Source organism: Athene noctua, chromosome 1 (genome assembly GCF_965140245.1).
Source record: "Athene noctua chromosome 1, bAthNoc1.hap1.1, whole genome shotgun sequence".
In the NCBI taxonomy this organism is placed as follows: domain Eukaryota; kingdom Metazoa; phylum Chordata; class Aves; order Strigiformes; family Strigidae; genus Athene; species Athene noctua.
The window spans coordinates 237,118,713-237,133,620 of record NC_134037.1 but is presented as its reverse complement, the minus strand read 5'-3'; the positions used below and the strand labels follow the sequence as shown (position 1 = coordinate 237,133,620).

Below are 14,908 nucleotides of genomic sequence, written 5' to 3'. Positions count from 1 at the left end.
AGTTTACATTTAAAATCGAACTATTTAAGGCACTAGAGATAAATCTTAACTCTTAACTCTTTGTAAGCTGTAGATTGTGTACCTGTGTTCACTACATGTTTAAGCCAGTAGTTCTTTGGACAGTAGACCAAATGATGCCAGAGTTCCTATTGCTTTCTGTCCCCTGTCTGAATTTCGTCTGTCTAAAAAGATACAAACTCTGCTAGAAGCTTTTCCTTCAGCTGGGGGGTTTCCAATGTCTGACATTCTCATGTGTAGTAAGCTCATTCAGCGGTATTTTTTTCTCAGTAGTGATACTAATGGGTTCTTTCTCCTCTAACTGGCAGTAAATATTCATTCCATTTATATCTTAGAAACTTTTATCCCTCTGTCAAATTGTGTTTAAATTAGGCAGTGTGTTCGAGGGTGGCACACAAATGGCTTTTCTCACTAGATTAAAGAACAAGACATATTCTGTTGCATTTGTCCGAGACACTAATGGGAAGACCTAACATATGACTAACCTAATGTAAGTTCTGGTATAGCTAAAACTATAGTTATTGGTTTTCTTGTGGTGCTCATTACAATTTTTAGTATGTGTGTTTGTAGCCTTCCCCTTTGTCAGTAACAATAGAGATGAAAAGAGCAGAAAGAAGCAGGACAAGGAGTGCAGTGCGATACTCCAGTAACCATTTCCCTCCTGTTGTTTACACAGTACCATTGCCTTTACGATTACACAAGTATGGTTGTGTTTTTTTCTAGTAGACAGGTCAGTAAAGAAATATAGAGACTTATTTTTGAAGCGGAGTAGAAGCACATGGAAGCGCTACCTAATTTTTCAAGGAACAGAACAGAAGAAACTGGAACGGGAAAACCAACCTCCATTTGGCTCTTCCTCCAGTAGTTAAGCCATGAGTGAACTGAATACTTAGATACGTTTCTCTTCTCTTCAGAAGAATTACTTTATTCACTAGATTGTGTACAGAAGCTTTCATTTCTAAAGGGAATTCCTTGCACACTTCAGACAGTTGTTACCTGAACAAACCTTGTTCTGTAGCAGCACCTTGTGGGAAGGAAATCAGACTACAGCCTCTCATACAAGCAAGCCAATGTTCCCAGAAGACAGTTGCTGAGTGAGCATCTGCCTTCAGTCAGCTGAACAGGTTATTTTATTCTTGCAATGGAAATTAGAGGATTCTCCTGAGTAATAGCAAACACATCCGATAGGATGATATACAGAACTTGATTTGTCATGCCCTTTTATCTGTGGCATCCAGAATCCCTACACTGACAAGAAATGCCTTTCTGCTGTGGAAAATCAGAGAACAGATGGAGGTAAACTGTATATGAGAAAGTAGAGCTATGCTATATTTTATCAGAAAGATGTTAATCCGATCTGAGATATTCAGCCTGTTGTACAAATACTTGGTTTATAGTCAGTGAAATGGGTGCTAGCTCTTTTCAGCTATTACCTTTCCAACTGAAAAAAAAAAAAAAAAAACAAAAAAAAAAAAACCAAACAACAAAAAACCACAAAAAAAACCCAAACAAACAAACAAAACCCCAGCATTTTTAACTGGACCTTAGAGTGCCATCTCTTTGCATTTGTTGTTTCTGGACTGCTTTTTTAGACTAAGAAAAACTCTGTGAAGCCTGCCATTTCAATAAACATTTCCTGTCATTTTACAGTTGTACAAACTAATTGTAGACAGAACAGCTTCATTTTTGCTGGGAGTGAGAGATTAGGCTGAGACATGCTCAGATTTTAGGTTGGGATTTAGTGCTTTGCAGCTGGAGTTAAGTCACTTCCATATCATCCCCTCCAAAACTTTGAGGGATGCTTTCTGTATTCCTGCATTGCTTTGGCTTCAAAAAGGGAGCCTACTTCTGTTGATAAATACATGGGCATTTTAGTTTGAAGTAGACTGTGACGGTTATTCTGATTATTGTAAGAGGAAATACAGTCTTCAATTTAAGGACATGCCATCAACAGCTGCCTGCCAGAGATCCTGGCTTAGTTCAATTGACTGTTTAGTTTCCCTAGCTGAGTGTACTGCTTGATGTCCTGTGCTTTCAATTCCCAGTGTTTGAGTGCACAGAAACCATTTGTGTTCAGTGAGACTGCAGAGAAACTGTTGTGCTACTGCTACAGTAGAGACCTTGGAAAGGATCTGTGGAGTCTGCTTTATTCACCAGGAACATGTTGCTACAGTTGTGCCTGTGTAAAAAGAACTGTGAGGACAGCTTTTAGTCTATTGAAAATTGACTCTCAAAACACATCTCAGCAGCTTACTCAGAGATATTCATCGTATCATGAAGATAGGTGATTTCAAAATAGATCAAGAGAATTCCAACAAGCATTTGTATATCTAAATCTTCTTAGGTGACAGAGGCAGTCATACAACCCAACAGTTACAAGCATATAAACTGAGGAGGGCATCAGCATAGCTATGAACTGTGGTGTGTATCGGGGATACTTAATCTTGTTGAGACCATTTCCTAGGAAGATGTGACGGCTGTTCCTAAAACCATATAGAGCTGATGCATAAATTCTAAAGCAGTAAGAGCAGAAATTTAGATTCAGTGAATAAAATATTGAGTTTTAGAACAGGCTGCATGTGTAAATGCAGTCTAAAAGATGGTAGTTATCGTCTCCGGTCTCTCAGGATACTAAGGGTCTTCCAGTGCTCTGGCAGTCTGATCATACCAAGGAAGTTCTGTGTGTTGTCCTACATTGTGTGTTATTTGGTGATAACAGTATGGTTCTGCAGAAACTTGGATCATCCACAATTTTTCTAATCTCTGAAAAAGGCATCCCAAATATATTTTTATTAATTCTTGTTCTTTTTCCCTTGAAAAAGAAGAAAATTAGCATGCTCTGGAATGAATGTGACTAGTTTGTATGCATCTAAGATAAAACCTTCCTGTATGTACTGACCTATATGTACTATATATATGTACTGTCCTCGTGGCTGACTTCTTTACTTGTTATCTCTTGGTTTTAAAGCTTTAAAATCTTTCTATTGTAATGTCCAGCTAAGATACACATCTTATTCAGGATACAGGTTATACTAACCTCAAAAGAAGAAATAGCATTTAACAAAAAATAAAAATGAATAAATTTATAATTTTGTTTTGCAGGAGGCAATAAGCTGAAGAATCAACATTTTCGCCTAAACTGGGCATGGATCTCCTTAGAAAAGGAGTATTATTTAGTAAATGAAGACTCCAAATATCTTGATGTTGCTCTTAAACGTAGAGGTTACTTGGGAGAAACGTCTTTTATAAGTAAGTTCAGTTTTAACCTTATCAGTTGCTTCTATAAATCACTGGCCAGCTAGTTGATAAAAGTATCAATACAGCTATATACCTTTACGAGTGTTTCATACTAAGCAAGCTGGATTCAAAGGGGTATGTTTATTTATTAAAGCAAGTATCTTTTTTTATGCTAAGTATATGATTTATTTAGTTATATGATTAAATTTTCACTTTTTTGGCTTTTGCAATTAATTTTTGACTTAACAATGCAAGACCCAGTCCTTCTTTCTTTGATTTGATTGATAGCACTGTTGGTTTTGTTTCACAGAATACAGTTCCTGTCCAGATTTTATTTTTACTGTAATAAGAAAATACACTTGTAGCAATGGGAAAGACAACAATAAACATAGATAATTTTTCAGGAAGGCTATTGTGAGCTGGACTGGATTAGCAGCTACCAGCATTAGGCTCGTTTGCTTCAGTCAATGTGGGCAGTCAACAGGCTGATACAGGTGGTGTTGAAAGCTCTTTGCAGTGTCTGGGGGGTGAAAAGGTGAAAAAAGATTGTGTTATCATATCCTGCAACCTCACACCTGTCTCTAGCTTCTGGATCTGTTCCCATCCTCTTCTTAGTGATGTATTTGGACCAGGGAGCATTATCCTTGTACAGTTTCATGTCAAAACCTATGGTGAGCTTACACTACTTAGAAAAGGCGCTTAATTTCAAGCTGGTTTTGAAGATATATGTAAGCATTTACCTGGCATGGAGCACAAGCTCATTCTTAGAAATCAGGTTTCTGTTTAAGTCTCTTCCTGAATAAGAATCTGAGTTTCAGGTATTGAGATATAGTTAGGACACCTATTTTGGAATTAGATTTAAGGGGTATAGGCACTAACTAACTGGATCTAGCTTAGAAGCCTGTTTTGAACAGTGAATTAACTGTAAGAATATATTTCTTTTAAAGAAAGTTAAAGAATAAAAAGAGATGAATGAAATGCAAAATTAAGGATGTGCCAATCCTTTAAATAGAGTGTTTAAAAAATTTTTCACTTATGTATTCAAGTTCAGTTTCTTAACTGAGCTGACTCAAAATTCAGCAAAAGCAGTTTGAATAACTTGCCTCTGACTACCTTAATCCTGAAAAATGGAATTACAGAGTTGGAAAGAACGTAAAAGATATTAGTTAAGATGCTTACTGGCCTTTCTGGTCTGTAGAGTGCCAAAGGGGCTGGAGGGTTATAGGTTATGTAAAACATCAGCTGTGACTTCCTACACAAGCAGGAAGCAAGAAAGGCAAGGTTTGTAGGAAAAGGTGATATGTTTTAATACATTAAACAGTGAAGTTGGAAGAAACAGAGAAGGAAGAGGTTGTAAGTTTTTTTTCTGAAAAACTGAGAAAAACAGATTTGAGTCGTACTGTGGTGTTCAGCAGCCAAATGCATGAGTTGGAGATGCTTCTGAAGGACTGTCTAATTTCCATGAGGGCCTGTCAGACAGCCTTAACCTGGGAGGGAAATGCCAGTGAAAAGCCATTTTAGAGCAGGCTGAGTCCGAGGTTGTAAGGTCTGTGCTGTCTTGCTGGGATGAGCTATATTGGGTTTTATCCCATGGCTTTGCAGTTTCAACTTGACTTGAGTTTAATGACTGTCATTATGCAAACACTGAAATGGAAGATAATAACATTTTTAAAATGTTTATTGTAGTGGGAATGACCACAATGGTTCAGATTTTACATCTTCTTTCATTCTTATTTCCTATCTTTTAACACTTTGTGTCTTTGTGTTTTCCTTAGCTTTCCCCTTGAAGGCTGAACATTCCAGGTGTGGGTTGTTTTTTTTTCTAAGAGAAATATTTTTGAAGGTTTCAGTCACCATGTTATTTAGATGTTCTGGAACAGAAAAGAACCCAGAATTTTAAAGGGAGAAAATAATCTGTTGGCCCTTTGGGGCATCTGTGGTTGAATTACGGAGAAATGGAAACTTCACTGTAATCTCAGAGAATGTAGAGTTTTTCTAAGAGTTTTGCTTTGGCTAATTCTGTCCAAACTGCCTTTCATAATGTTAATTGATGTGCTTCCACCTCTATGTGAGACACTAGTATAAAACTGATCGAGAGTAACAGAATTGGCTTGAAAACTCTCAGGTTGTGAAAGGTCTATTTCTCTAAAATGTCTATTTTTAAAGATGACATCATGAGAGAAAAATTACAAGTAATATTTTTAATGACCTGAATTTCTGATTTTGGTAGGTATTAGCACCAAAGATGGCACTGCAAGGAAAGATAAAGACTTCAGAGGAAAAGCCCAGAAGCAGGTGCAGTTTAATCCTGGCCAAACCTTAGCTACATGGCGAGTACGGATTTTGAGTGATGGTGAACATGAACAGTCTGAGTCCTTTCAAATTGTTCTTTCTGAGCCTGTCATGGCAGTTCTGGAATTTCCTGATGTATGCACGGTGGAAATTATTGACCCAGGAGATGGTAAGAACCTTTCCAGAACTGTACTGCCAATATGTGCATATACCAAAAGATAAACTGGACAGCAAATGTTATGAGTAACAGTGGGTAATAAATCTTACCTTTCCTCAGAATATTTCTGAAGACAGACATTGGGCAGCCATTTGTCTTCTATCACTTTAAGGGATTCATGATTATGTAACTAAGGTAGCATGCTTTGATGAAATATACCTGCATGTTTTATATGTTACATTATTTCTAGGTTGTTTAGTTTGGTTCGGTGTGGTTTTCATTTCAGGTATAGTCGGTTTTTGGTTCATTGTGTTTGCAGACAGAGTGTATCTGCACAGGTGGCTGGAGGCTGACTTGATTTACTGTGCTTTGGTAATTCATGTGGGAGAGGATTGTACAGGAGAGTCCAGGCTGGTTTGTCCCACCAAGTTTGGGTCTTGGAGCAGAGCAGAACAATTACATCAGTTAGGCCTTAATATCAAGCTGAGAAGCTCAGTAAGACAGGTTCACTAGACAAAGCACAGAACAAGCTTTTTCAAGAACAAATAAAATTATGGTTAAATGTAAATGAAGAAAGAAACTGATTACAAAAAAAAAAAAAAAAGTTGCATGTGCTCTGGTTGCTTTACTTTTCAGCTTCATCCAGACATTTGAACCTATGGGCCAAGGTCACACTAAAACTGTCCTTAAGGAATCTTTGTGTTGAACGACTGTAACAGCTTGTTTTTTATAGTCTTCCCTAATAAAACATTTGAAAACTGTCAGACATTTCTTAGTTCCTCCTTACAAATGCAAGTTAAGACAGAGGTTATCTGACATTTATATTTAGTCACTGGGAAAAATAGTGCTTAATGTGCAAAGCACTAAATTACTTGAAAATGTATTAAACCTCTCTATCTTTTCTATGATCAGTGAGATAGCACAACTCAAGATAATCATCGGAGTCTTCTTAATGCCAACAATAGTTTTTTCTATTTCTTGTATTAAGATAATTTTTACAGTCCTAGAGAATTTGTAGTAATTATATATAAAGTGAAGTTGCATAGGAGAAAATCAAATGCACAACTTCAAGGCATTTCTACAGGAAAAATATAGAGAGGTGAGGGACTGGCTTTCCTAATAGTCTTTTAGAGTGCAGGGTATAACAAGTTCAGATGCTAACTGAATAGGAAACATTAAAAGTTTTATTCTGCTTCCAGTGAAAATTATTTTAAAATTCATTTATTTGAATGGTGTAGTCTTAGCCCCAAAATAATGAGCTTATTTGGAAAGCTGTACCAGCCCCTTGGTGTATGGAACATTATTTAATGTTTTATTCCAAAAACAGGCTGCATAAGGTTGTGTTTTCTTATACTAGCTGAGATGGTGTAGACCATTCTCCTCTGGACTTTTTATGTTGTTCATAAGGTCTGTTAAACTTCTATAATGTCATTTTACTCCAGTTGTACAATTATGAGAGAGACAGGAAACAGAGCAAGTCAGATCCCTGCTTTATTTTGAAGGATAGAGTTTTTCATTTTATCCATTCATTCTAAAGGAAGAAACAAAAGGAACAAATTGGGGAGTTTTAGTGTTAACTTTTGTTTTACCTTAAAACAAAAATGTAGGAATTTGGTGGTTTTCACATTAAATTTTTGACTTGCTGGAATAGTGAAAGTGTGTAGATCTTATCAAACCTGAATAACAGCATTTTTAGGGCAGGCTTTTTACCTTAAGTCATCCTAGTAGTATTTTCCACTTGGAGAAATAAAACCTGGAACATGTTTTCGAAGAAGTCACATGACAATTTTCAGAATATTGTTTTCCAAAGTAGTCTGAAATAATGAAAAATTTTGCTTTATGCAGTCAGCTGATACCACTTGATTTGATACTGTACAGAATTATATTCTCTTTGTGTTGCGATCATATTAATGAAACAGTAATGGTGCTTTACAATTATATGCATAACGACTTTTTGTTCTTGAGTTTTTGAGACAACAAGAACAAAACTGATCCCTAATCCCAGTATCATAAAACTCCAGCAATCTGTTTATGAGTATAAAATAATGAAGGAGTTTAAAATGCATTTTTGGTGTTTTTTACCTGAAAAACAGATTTGGCATTCTTTGTTCCAACACAATTTAAGCTGAGATTGCTCTCAAGACTTCACTGACTTGTATTGGCTATGTCTCCTCTGAGTAAAACAGGACTATAGACATGTAGCCAACTCAAATCAAATGTCCAAGTCAGATATCACGAGCTCAGTCTTGCATCCTCAACGCCAAATGATTTTCATGGTTAACGATGCAGTAAGTTAAATAATGGCCTTGCAGAACCACTGCCTGTGTGTGAGCTGTGCTATTGATACTTCTGTGATTAACAGTTAATCACGAAATACCATGGAAGCAATAAAAATATAGACCCTGTGGACAAATTCTCCCAACAATCTTGCACCATTAACCCTAGGTAAGTAAATCACATTAGAGACTACTTAGTAAGGACTTGTGAATGGTGTGATTTTCTTTTCCATTTCTGAAAGACTAAGAAACTCTACTTCTCTCACCCTCCAAGTTTTTCTTAAAATTTAATGCCATTGCTGATAAATACAAGTTCTTTGTTGTGCTTTAGAATACACTAAAATGCTCCTAACTATTTTACAGGTGACTTTATGAGGCCATAAATCTAAATAAACAAATGTGTTTGTCTTTGCAGAATCAACTGTCTTTATTCCCCAGTCCACCTATACTGTTGAAGAAGATGTTGGTGAATTATTTATTCCAGTTAGGAGAAGTGGAGATGTGAGCCAGGAACTGATGGTTATCTGCTACACACAACAAGGTAACACAATCTAGTATAAAAAAAGGCAAAAATGGAAAAGAGACAAAAAAAAATAATTGTTCCGTCTATGGCATAATAACATATTTTATAACTATGTTAATTACTTTTTCATCTAAATATCTTCAGTCTCAGCTGGAAATGTATTCATCTCTGCAATTTGTTGTAGAGTATTATTGAATACAGCTGAAAAATTATCATGTTCCAAATCACTGAGATTTGTTAGAAGGTGAAGAGGATCTGAGTTCTTTATCATTTTGCAAGACTTTTATATGCAGCCACACATATCTGAAAGTGAAGAAAACTGAAAGCACTGCAATGATTTCCCAGGACATCTTTTACTTGTCTGTATCTTAAAAAAAATGGTATAAAATAACGTTGCATAATTGCCATGCTTCTCCTTCCTCCATCTTTCAATCTCCTATTAATTATATCCACACAGAGCACAGGGTCTCTATATCTGTGCTTTTAATATTATTTTTCATCTGAAGGAGCAACATTTTTGGTGAGGTAATCTGAAATCAAAATAATTTGTTTTCATTGAATTCTGTTAATTTCTGGTCCACCAATATCTTCAATGGGTAGAATATACTAAGGGTATACTAATTGGTAATTCTCATAAGGTCTCCTTTCTTAGTCTTTGTTTCTTGTGATAGACTACAATACTCCTTCTGACTGAAAATCTGCAAATGGATTTGAGGAGCCATGTGCTTGCACTGCATTATATACAGAACTAGTTTGTCCAAGGACCTCAGAAATGTAGCATGGTCAGAGATTTCAGCCCATCTTATATAGTAAATAGAAATGAAAAGATAATGCAAATAAAATTCATCATCTGTGAGGGGATCGTAATGACCATGGCATGTATAGTGACTGTTTTCCTTTTATGCCACAGGAACAGCTTCTGGCACTGCCCCAACTTCTGTACTTTCTTACTCTGACTACATCTCCAGGCCTGAGGATCACAACAGCATTCTGCGCTTTGACAAAGATGAACAAGAAAAAATGTGTCGGATTGTCATCATAGATGACTCCTTGTATGAAGAGGCTGAGACCTTTGATGTTTTGCTGAGCATGCCGATGGGGGGAAGAATTGGTGCAGAATTCCCCAGTACTCGAATTACCATTGTACCTGACAAGGATGATGGTAAGACATCATGTAATATAGTGATATTTCCAGTTCAGGAGAGAAACTACAAATAGTATCACACTCAAATCAGCATGTAGAAATTGGGTTAAAACATGTGCTGCCATCTTGAGATTTGAAAACATTATTAGAACGCTATGTGCAGTTTTTAAAGTATTTCCCTCTATGCAAACACACATGGCATGGGGAATAAACAAGAGGAATTAGAGACATGTGCACACTGGCAGGGCTATGATTTTATTGGCATCATGGAGACATGGGGGGATGACTCCTATGATTGGAGTGCTGGAGTGGAAGGGTAAAGGCTCTTTAGGAAAGTCAGGCAGGGGAGGTGAGGAGAGGGTGTCACCCTCTATGTCAAAGACCAGCTGGAATGCATGGAGCTCCACCTGGGGAGTGATGAGGAGCCAACTGAGAGCTTATGGGTCAGGATTAAAGGGAGGGCAGGGACAGGTGACGTTATAGTGAGGGTCTGCTACAAGACACCCAACCAGGAAGACCAAGCAGATGAGGCCCCCTATAGACAGATAGGAGCAGCCTCACATTCACGAACTCTGATCCTCACGGGAACTTCAAGCACCCTGTTGTTGGAGGGACATCACAGCAGGACATAAGCAATCCAGGAGGTTCCTAGAACACAGTGATGATAAATTCCTTCTCCAAGTGACAGAGGAGCCAATGAGGAGAGGTACTATGTTGAGCCTTGTTCTCACCAGCAAGAGGGGACTGGTGGAGAATGTGAAGCTCAAAAGCAACCCTGGCTGCAGTGACCATTAAATGGTGGAGTTCAGATCCTAGGATAGCAAAGAGGGTGCACAGCAAGCTCGCTAACCTGGACTGCAGGAGACATGACTTCGGCTTCTTCAGGGACGTGAAGGGAAGAGCGGCCCAAGAAAGCTGGTTGATATTCAAGGATCACCTCCTCCAAGCTCAGGAGTGATGCATCCCAACAAAGAGGAAGTCAGGTAAAACTGACAGAAGGCCTACATGGATGAACAAGGAGCTCCTGGACAACCTCAAACACAAAAAAGAAGCCTACATACGGTGAAAGCAAGGACAGGTATCCTGGGAGGAATACAGAGAAATTGTCTGAGCAACCAGGGATCAGGTTAGGAAGGCCAAAGCCCTGATAGAAGTAAATCTGGCCAGGGACATTGAGGGCAATGAGAAAAGCTTCTATAGGTATATCAGTGATAGAAGGAAGACTAGGGAAAATGTGGGCCCTCTCCGGAAGGCAATGGGACACCTGGTTCTCCAGGATGTGGAGAAGACTGAGGTAGTCAATGACTTTTTTGCATCAGTCTTCACCAACAAATGCTCCAGCCTCACCGCCCAAGACACAGAAGACAAAGGCGGGGACCGGGAGAATGAAGAACTGCCCACTGCAGGAGAAGATAGGTTCAAGACCATTTAAGGAACCTGAAGGTGCACAAGTCCATGGGACCTGATGAGATGCATCCATGGAGCCTGAGGGAACTGGTGGATGAAGTTGGTAAGCCACCATACACCATATTTAAAAAGTTGTGGTGGTCTGGTGAAGTTCCTACTGACTGGAAAAGGGAAAACATAACCCCCATTTTTAAAAAGGAAAAAAAAGAAGACCTGGGGAACTACAGGCGAGTCAGTCTCACCTCTGTGCCTGGCACGATCGTGGAGCAACCTCATGAAGTTCAACAAGGCCAAAGGCAAGGTCCTGGACGTAGGGCGAGACAATCTCAACCACAAATACAGGCTGGGCGATGAGTGGATTGAGAGCAGCCCTGTGGAGAGAGACTTGGGGGTGTTGATTGGCAAGCTCAACAATGTGTGTGTGCAGCCCAGAAAGCCAACCGTATCCTGGGCTGCATCAAAAGAAGCATGACCAGCATGACTCTGCTCTTGTGAGACCCACCTGGAGTACTGTGTTCAGCTCTGGGGCCCCCAGCATAAGAAGGACATGGACTTGCTTGAGCAGGTGCAGAGGAGAGCCACAAAGATGATCGGGGGGTTGGAGCACCTCCCTTATGAGGACAGGCTGAGAGTGTCGGGGTTGTTCAGCGTGGAGAAGAGAAGGCTCCAGGGAGACCTTATAGCAGCCTTCCAGTACTTAAAGGGGGCTACAGGAAAGATAGGGAGGGACTCTTTATCAGGGAGTGTAGTGACAGGATGAGGAGTACGGTTTTAAACTGAAAAAGGGTAGATTTAGATTAGATAGAAGGAAGAAATTCTTTACAGTGAGAGTGGTGAGACACTGGCACAGGTTGCCCAGAGAGGTTGTGGCTGCCCCCTCCCTGGCAGTGTTCAAGGCCAGGTTGGACGGGACTTTGAGCAACCTGGTCTAGTGGAAGGTGTCCCTGCCCATGGCATGGAGGTTGGAACTAGATGATCTTTAAGGTCCCTTCCAACCCAAAACATTCAATGATTCTGTGATATGATTTAGGATTGATATTTTATGGCTTGAGATAATCTCATGAGCAGTTATTGAGAAGGAGGAGATGCACGTTTCCATTTTATCCAATAACATATGTAATCCAAAATGTCACTATGCATGGGCACCCTTACATGTGTGATTCTGAGGCTGTGTCTACAAAGCCTTCAGACCCATTGCTTTATGCTCCAAAAGGCCATATTAGAAGCCCTGATGGACCAGAAGCCATCTAGCATCTTCTAAGAGGCAAGCTATATTCCTTCTGATTTGATTCTGCATTTAAATTTGAAGTGTCCATGTATGCTTCCTTTGTCTTTTTAATAAAGCAAATCAGAAGACAGTAATGTTGCTTTAGAAATCACCTCAGTAAGGAAGTACAGACAGAATTATGTCCTTTGTTCAAGTGGTCAGTAGCTTTGATACACTGCATTGAAAGGGACATTTCTGGTGGTGATTAGAGAGGTCTGTGACTAAGGAAGAGTGAAATTAGCACAGTGTATCACCAAATGCTTTTGAAAATACATGTAAATATTAATGGGCCTCAAGCCTCTCCTTCAGTGTCCCTGTCATTGGTGTGGCAACTGTCTTTCTAGGAGTAGTAGCAAAAAGGTTTCCTGGTACTTTGCCTTCATTTATTCATGGAGTTTAGAGGCTGGCATCTCAACTGTAAATTCTGTGAAAGCAATACTGATAAGCTGTTTTACTCCTCTCTATGAGGCCATAAATCATCTATTGTGACACTGTCATATTTCCTAAAGACTAATGTGAAGAATTACACAGTACTCTGTGAAAGTCTGATGCCAAGATAGCTGGTTATTATCAGCACAGTGATTTCTCTCTAGTTAAGGATATAAAAGGCAGCTCTTAAAGGCAGGAAGTTTACACCCATCTAATTGCATCGTAAATACTCTGCCTGAAAGTTCTCAGGTGTAATCCTGTGACAGAGGTGACTTTGTTTTCTCTGTGGAGCATTTGGGTAATCATATAGCATTAATGAATACAACAGCTTGAAATACTTCTTGTAAAGTAACAGATCATATATCAAATGCAAGGTGAAATAGAAGTATGTTTATCTGACTATGCTGTGATTGCAAATACAAGTTTATTTGTGTAGATTTTTTACAAAAAATTGATTTTTTTAATAATTTGGATGAATACATTAACTTTACAGTTCGTAGATAGCAGACCATAGAATATTGGGAGAGTAGCTATAAAATAATATATCCATGAAGAAGCTGATTACCCGGCTTTGGAAGGTGGTCTGACTGCTTAAACTGTATACACAAAGTTTGGGATGGGGAGAATGTTCCTCAAAGAGACCATTTAAAACAGAGATGAGCTGAAATGAGAGCATTTAACTTCAGTGGGAACCTCAGTGCCTGGGAGGGAACACTTCTTTTATACTGCACTTAAAATAAGATACTGTCATTCATAGGCTTATACTATCATTTTAACAGTAACCTAGAGCGACTTTGAATAAGAAATGCTGAAAGTTAATCAATCACAACATAGTATAGAACACTGTATGAAACTCCCATGAATGAGATATTACAGAAGTTAAGAAGAAGTCTCCTTTCTTTTAACACTGTCATTAGAAAACATGAGAAGTAATTTGGTTTGTATCCTACTGTTTAGTTTTAAGTATAATATTTCCTGCATTTATGAGCCTCGATGTTACAAACTTTTAAACAGTTTTTTTTAACTGTTTTTTTAACTGGTTTTTTTACTGTTTTTTTACTGTTGGCTAATAATAATAATGTTAGGAGATTTATTAAGAAAGTTGGGAAAGTGTTTGGGACATTAGAATAAACCATTTTCATTATGTAGGAGTAAACAATATTTTGGATATTGAAAGATAAGGGGGCTTTGAAAGATAGGTTTGGCTCTTTTTTAACAAACATTCACTTGTCTTTCTGCACACAAAACATTGCATACGTCATATTGGAAGTAGTGTGACAGAACTCCTTTTTTGCTTTCTGTATCAGTGAAAGTGCTCCCACAAAAAAATCCAGAGTATTCAAAAACTTACTGACAATTCGCTCACCAGTAAAGTTTTCTACCACCTGCTTTTGTTTTGCACAATACCATAATGCATGGTAACAGAAAAGTCTATATGCATTTTGTTTCATCTCAGATCTGCTGTGCTGCCTGTTCTATAAAAAGCAGAATACAGACTAGAGAGTAGATAAATTACAAGTTATACATTACATATTTATTTATGTATTCACACACACATATAAATATATATATGCATGCTTATTTCAGATTGTGTATATACACACATATTTCTGTAATGTGTAAGCAATTTAACACCCTGGCTGTCATGTTTGAAATTCTGCATTAATAAGCAGGGGATTTTAAGTAGCATTGTTTATTATTGTTTGCAGAGCACAGAATTAATTTTAATAAATTAAAACAGTATGCTATGTGAAATAAAAAGTGTTTTCTTTAGCTTTTAACAATAAAATTTAATTCAGAAAATGCCAAAGATAGAGGTGGATAAAAGCTTTAGCACATATATAATAGCCTATGAGCTATAGTAATGTTATCATACTAAATTCTGTAGTCCATTTTAGTCTATTTACTTCACATCTACTGATATTTTTTTCTCGTAGTTTGTTTAAATTAATTTTCTACTTAACAAAGTTTCTTGTCACAGCCTGTCATTAGGTTGTGATTTCTCTAAGTACTGTGACTGGATTAACATTATGCATTGACTTCTTCAGGTCAAAAGATACAAACAGCAAAGGTCAAAGTTTAATAATACTACATAAGATCTTTCAGATGGAAGACAAGTCAGCACTAGCAACAGTACCTTATCTCCTCTGGCATTCAA

General features: G+C 38.0%; 1 protein-coding gene across 1 annotated transcript in view; it reads left to right on the top strand.

Annotated features, from left to right (window-relative positions):
• FREM2 (FRAS1 related extracellular matrix 2) overlaps positions 1-14,908 on the top strand; it is a 146,809-nt gene that overhangs the window by 81,510 nt on the left and 50,391 nt on the right. The window contains exons 3-6 of the mRNA XM_074913776.1: positions 3,121-3,267; positions 5,486-5,716; positions 8,396-8,521; positions 9,414-9,665. Coding sequence (XP_074769877.1) covers positions 3,121-3,267; positions 5,486-5,716; positions 8,396-8,521; positions 9,414-9,665 — 756 coding nt within the window. The remainder of the gene's footprint in view (positions 1-3,120; positions 3,268-5,485; positions 5,717-8,395; positions 8,522-9,413; positions 9,666-14,908) is intronic.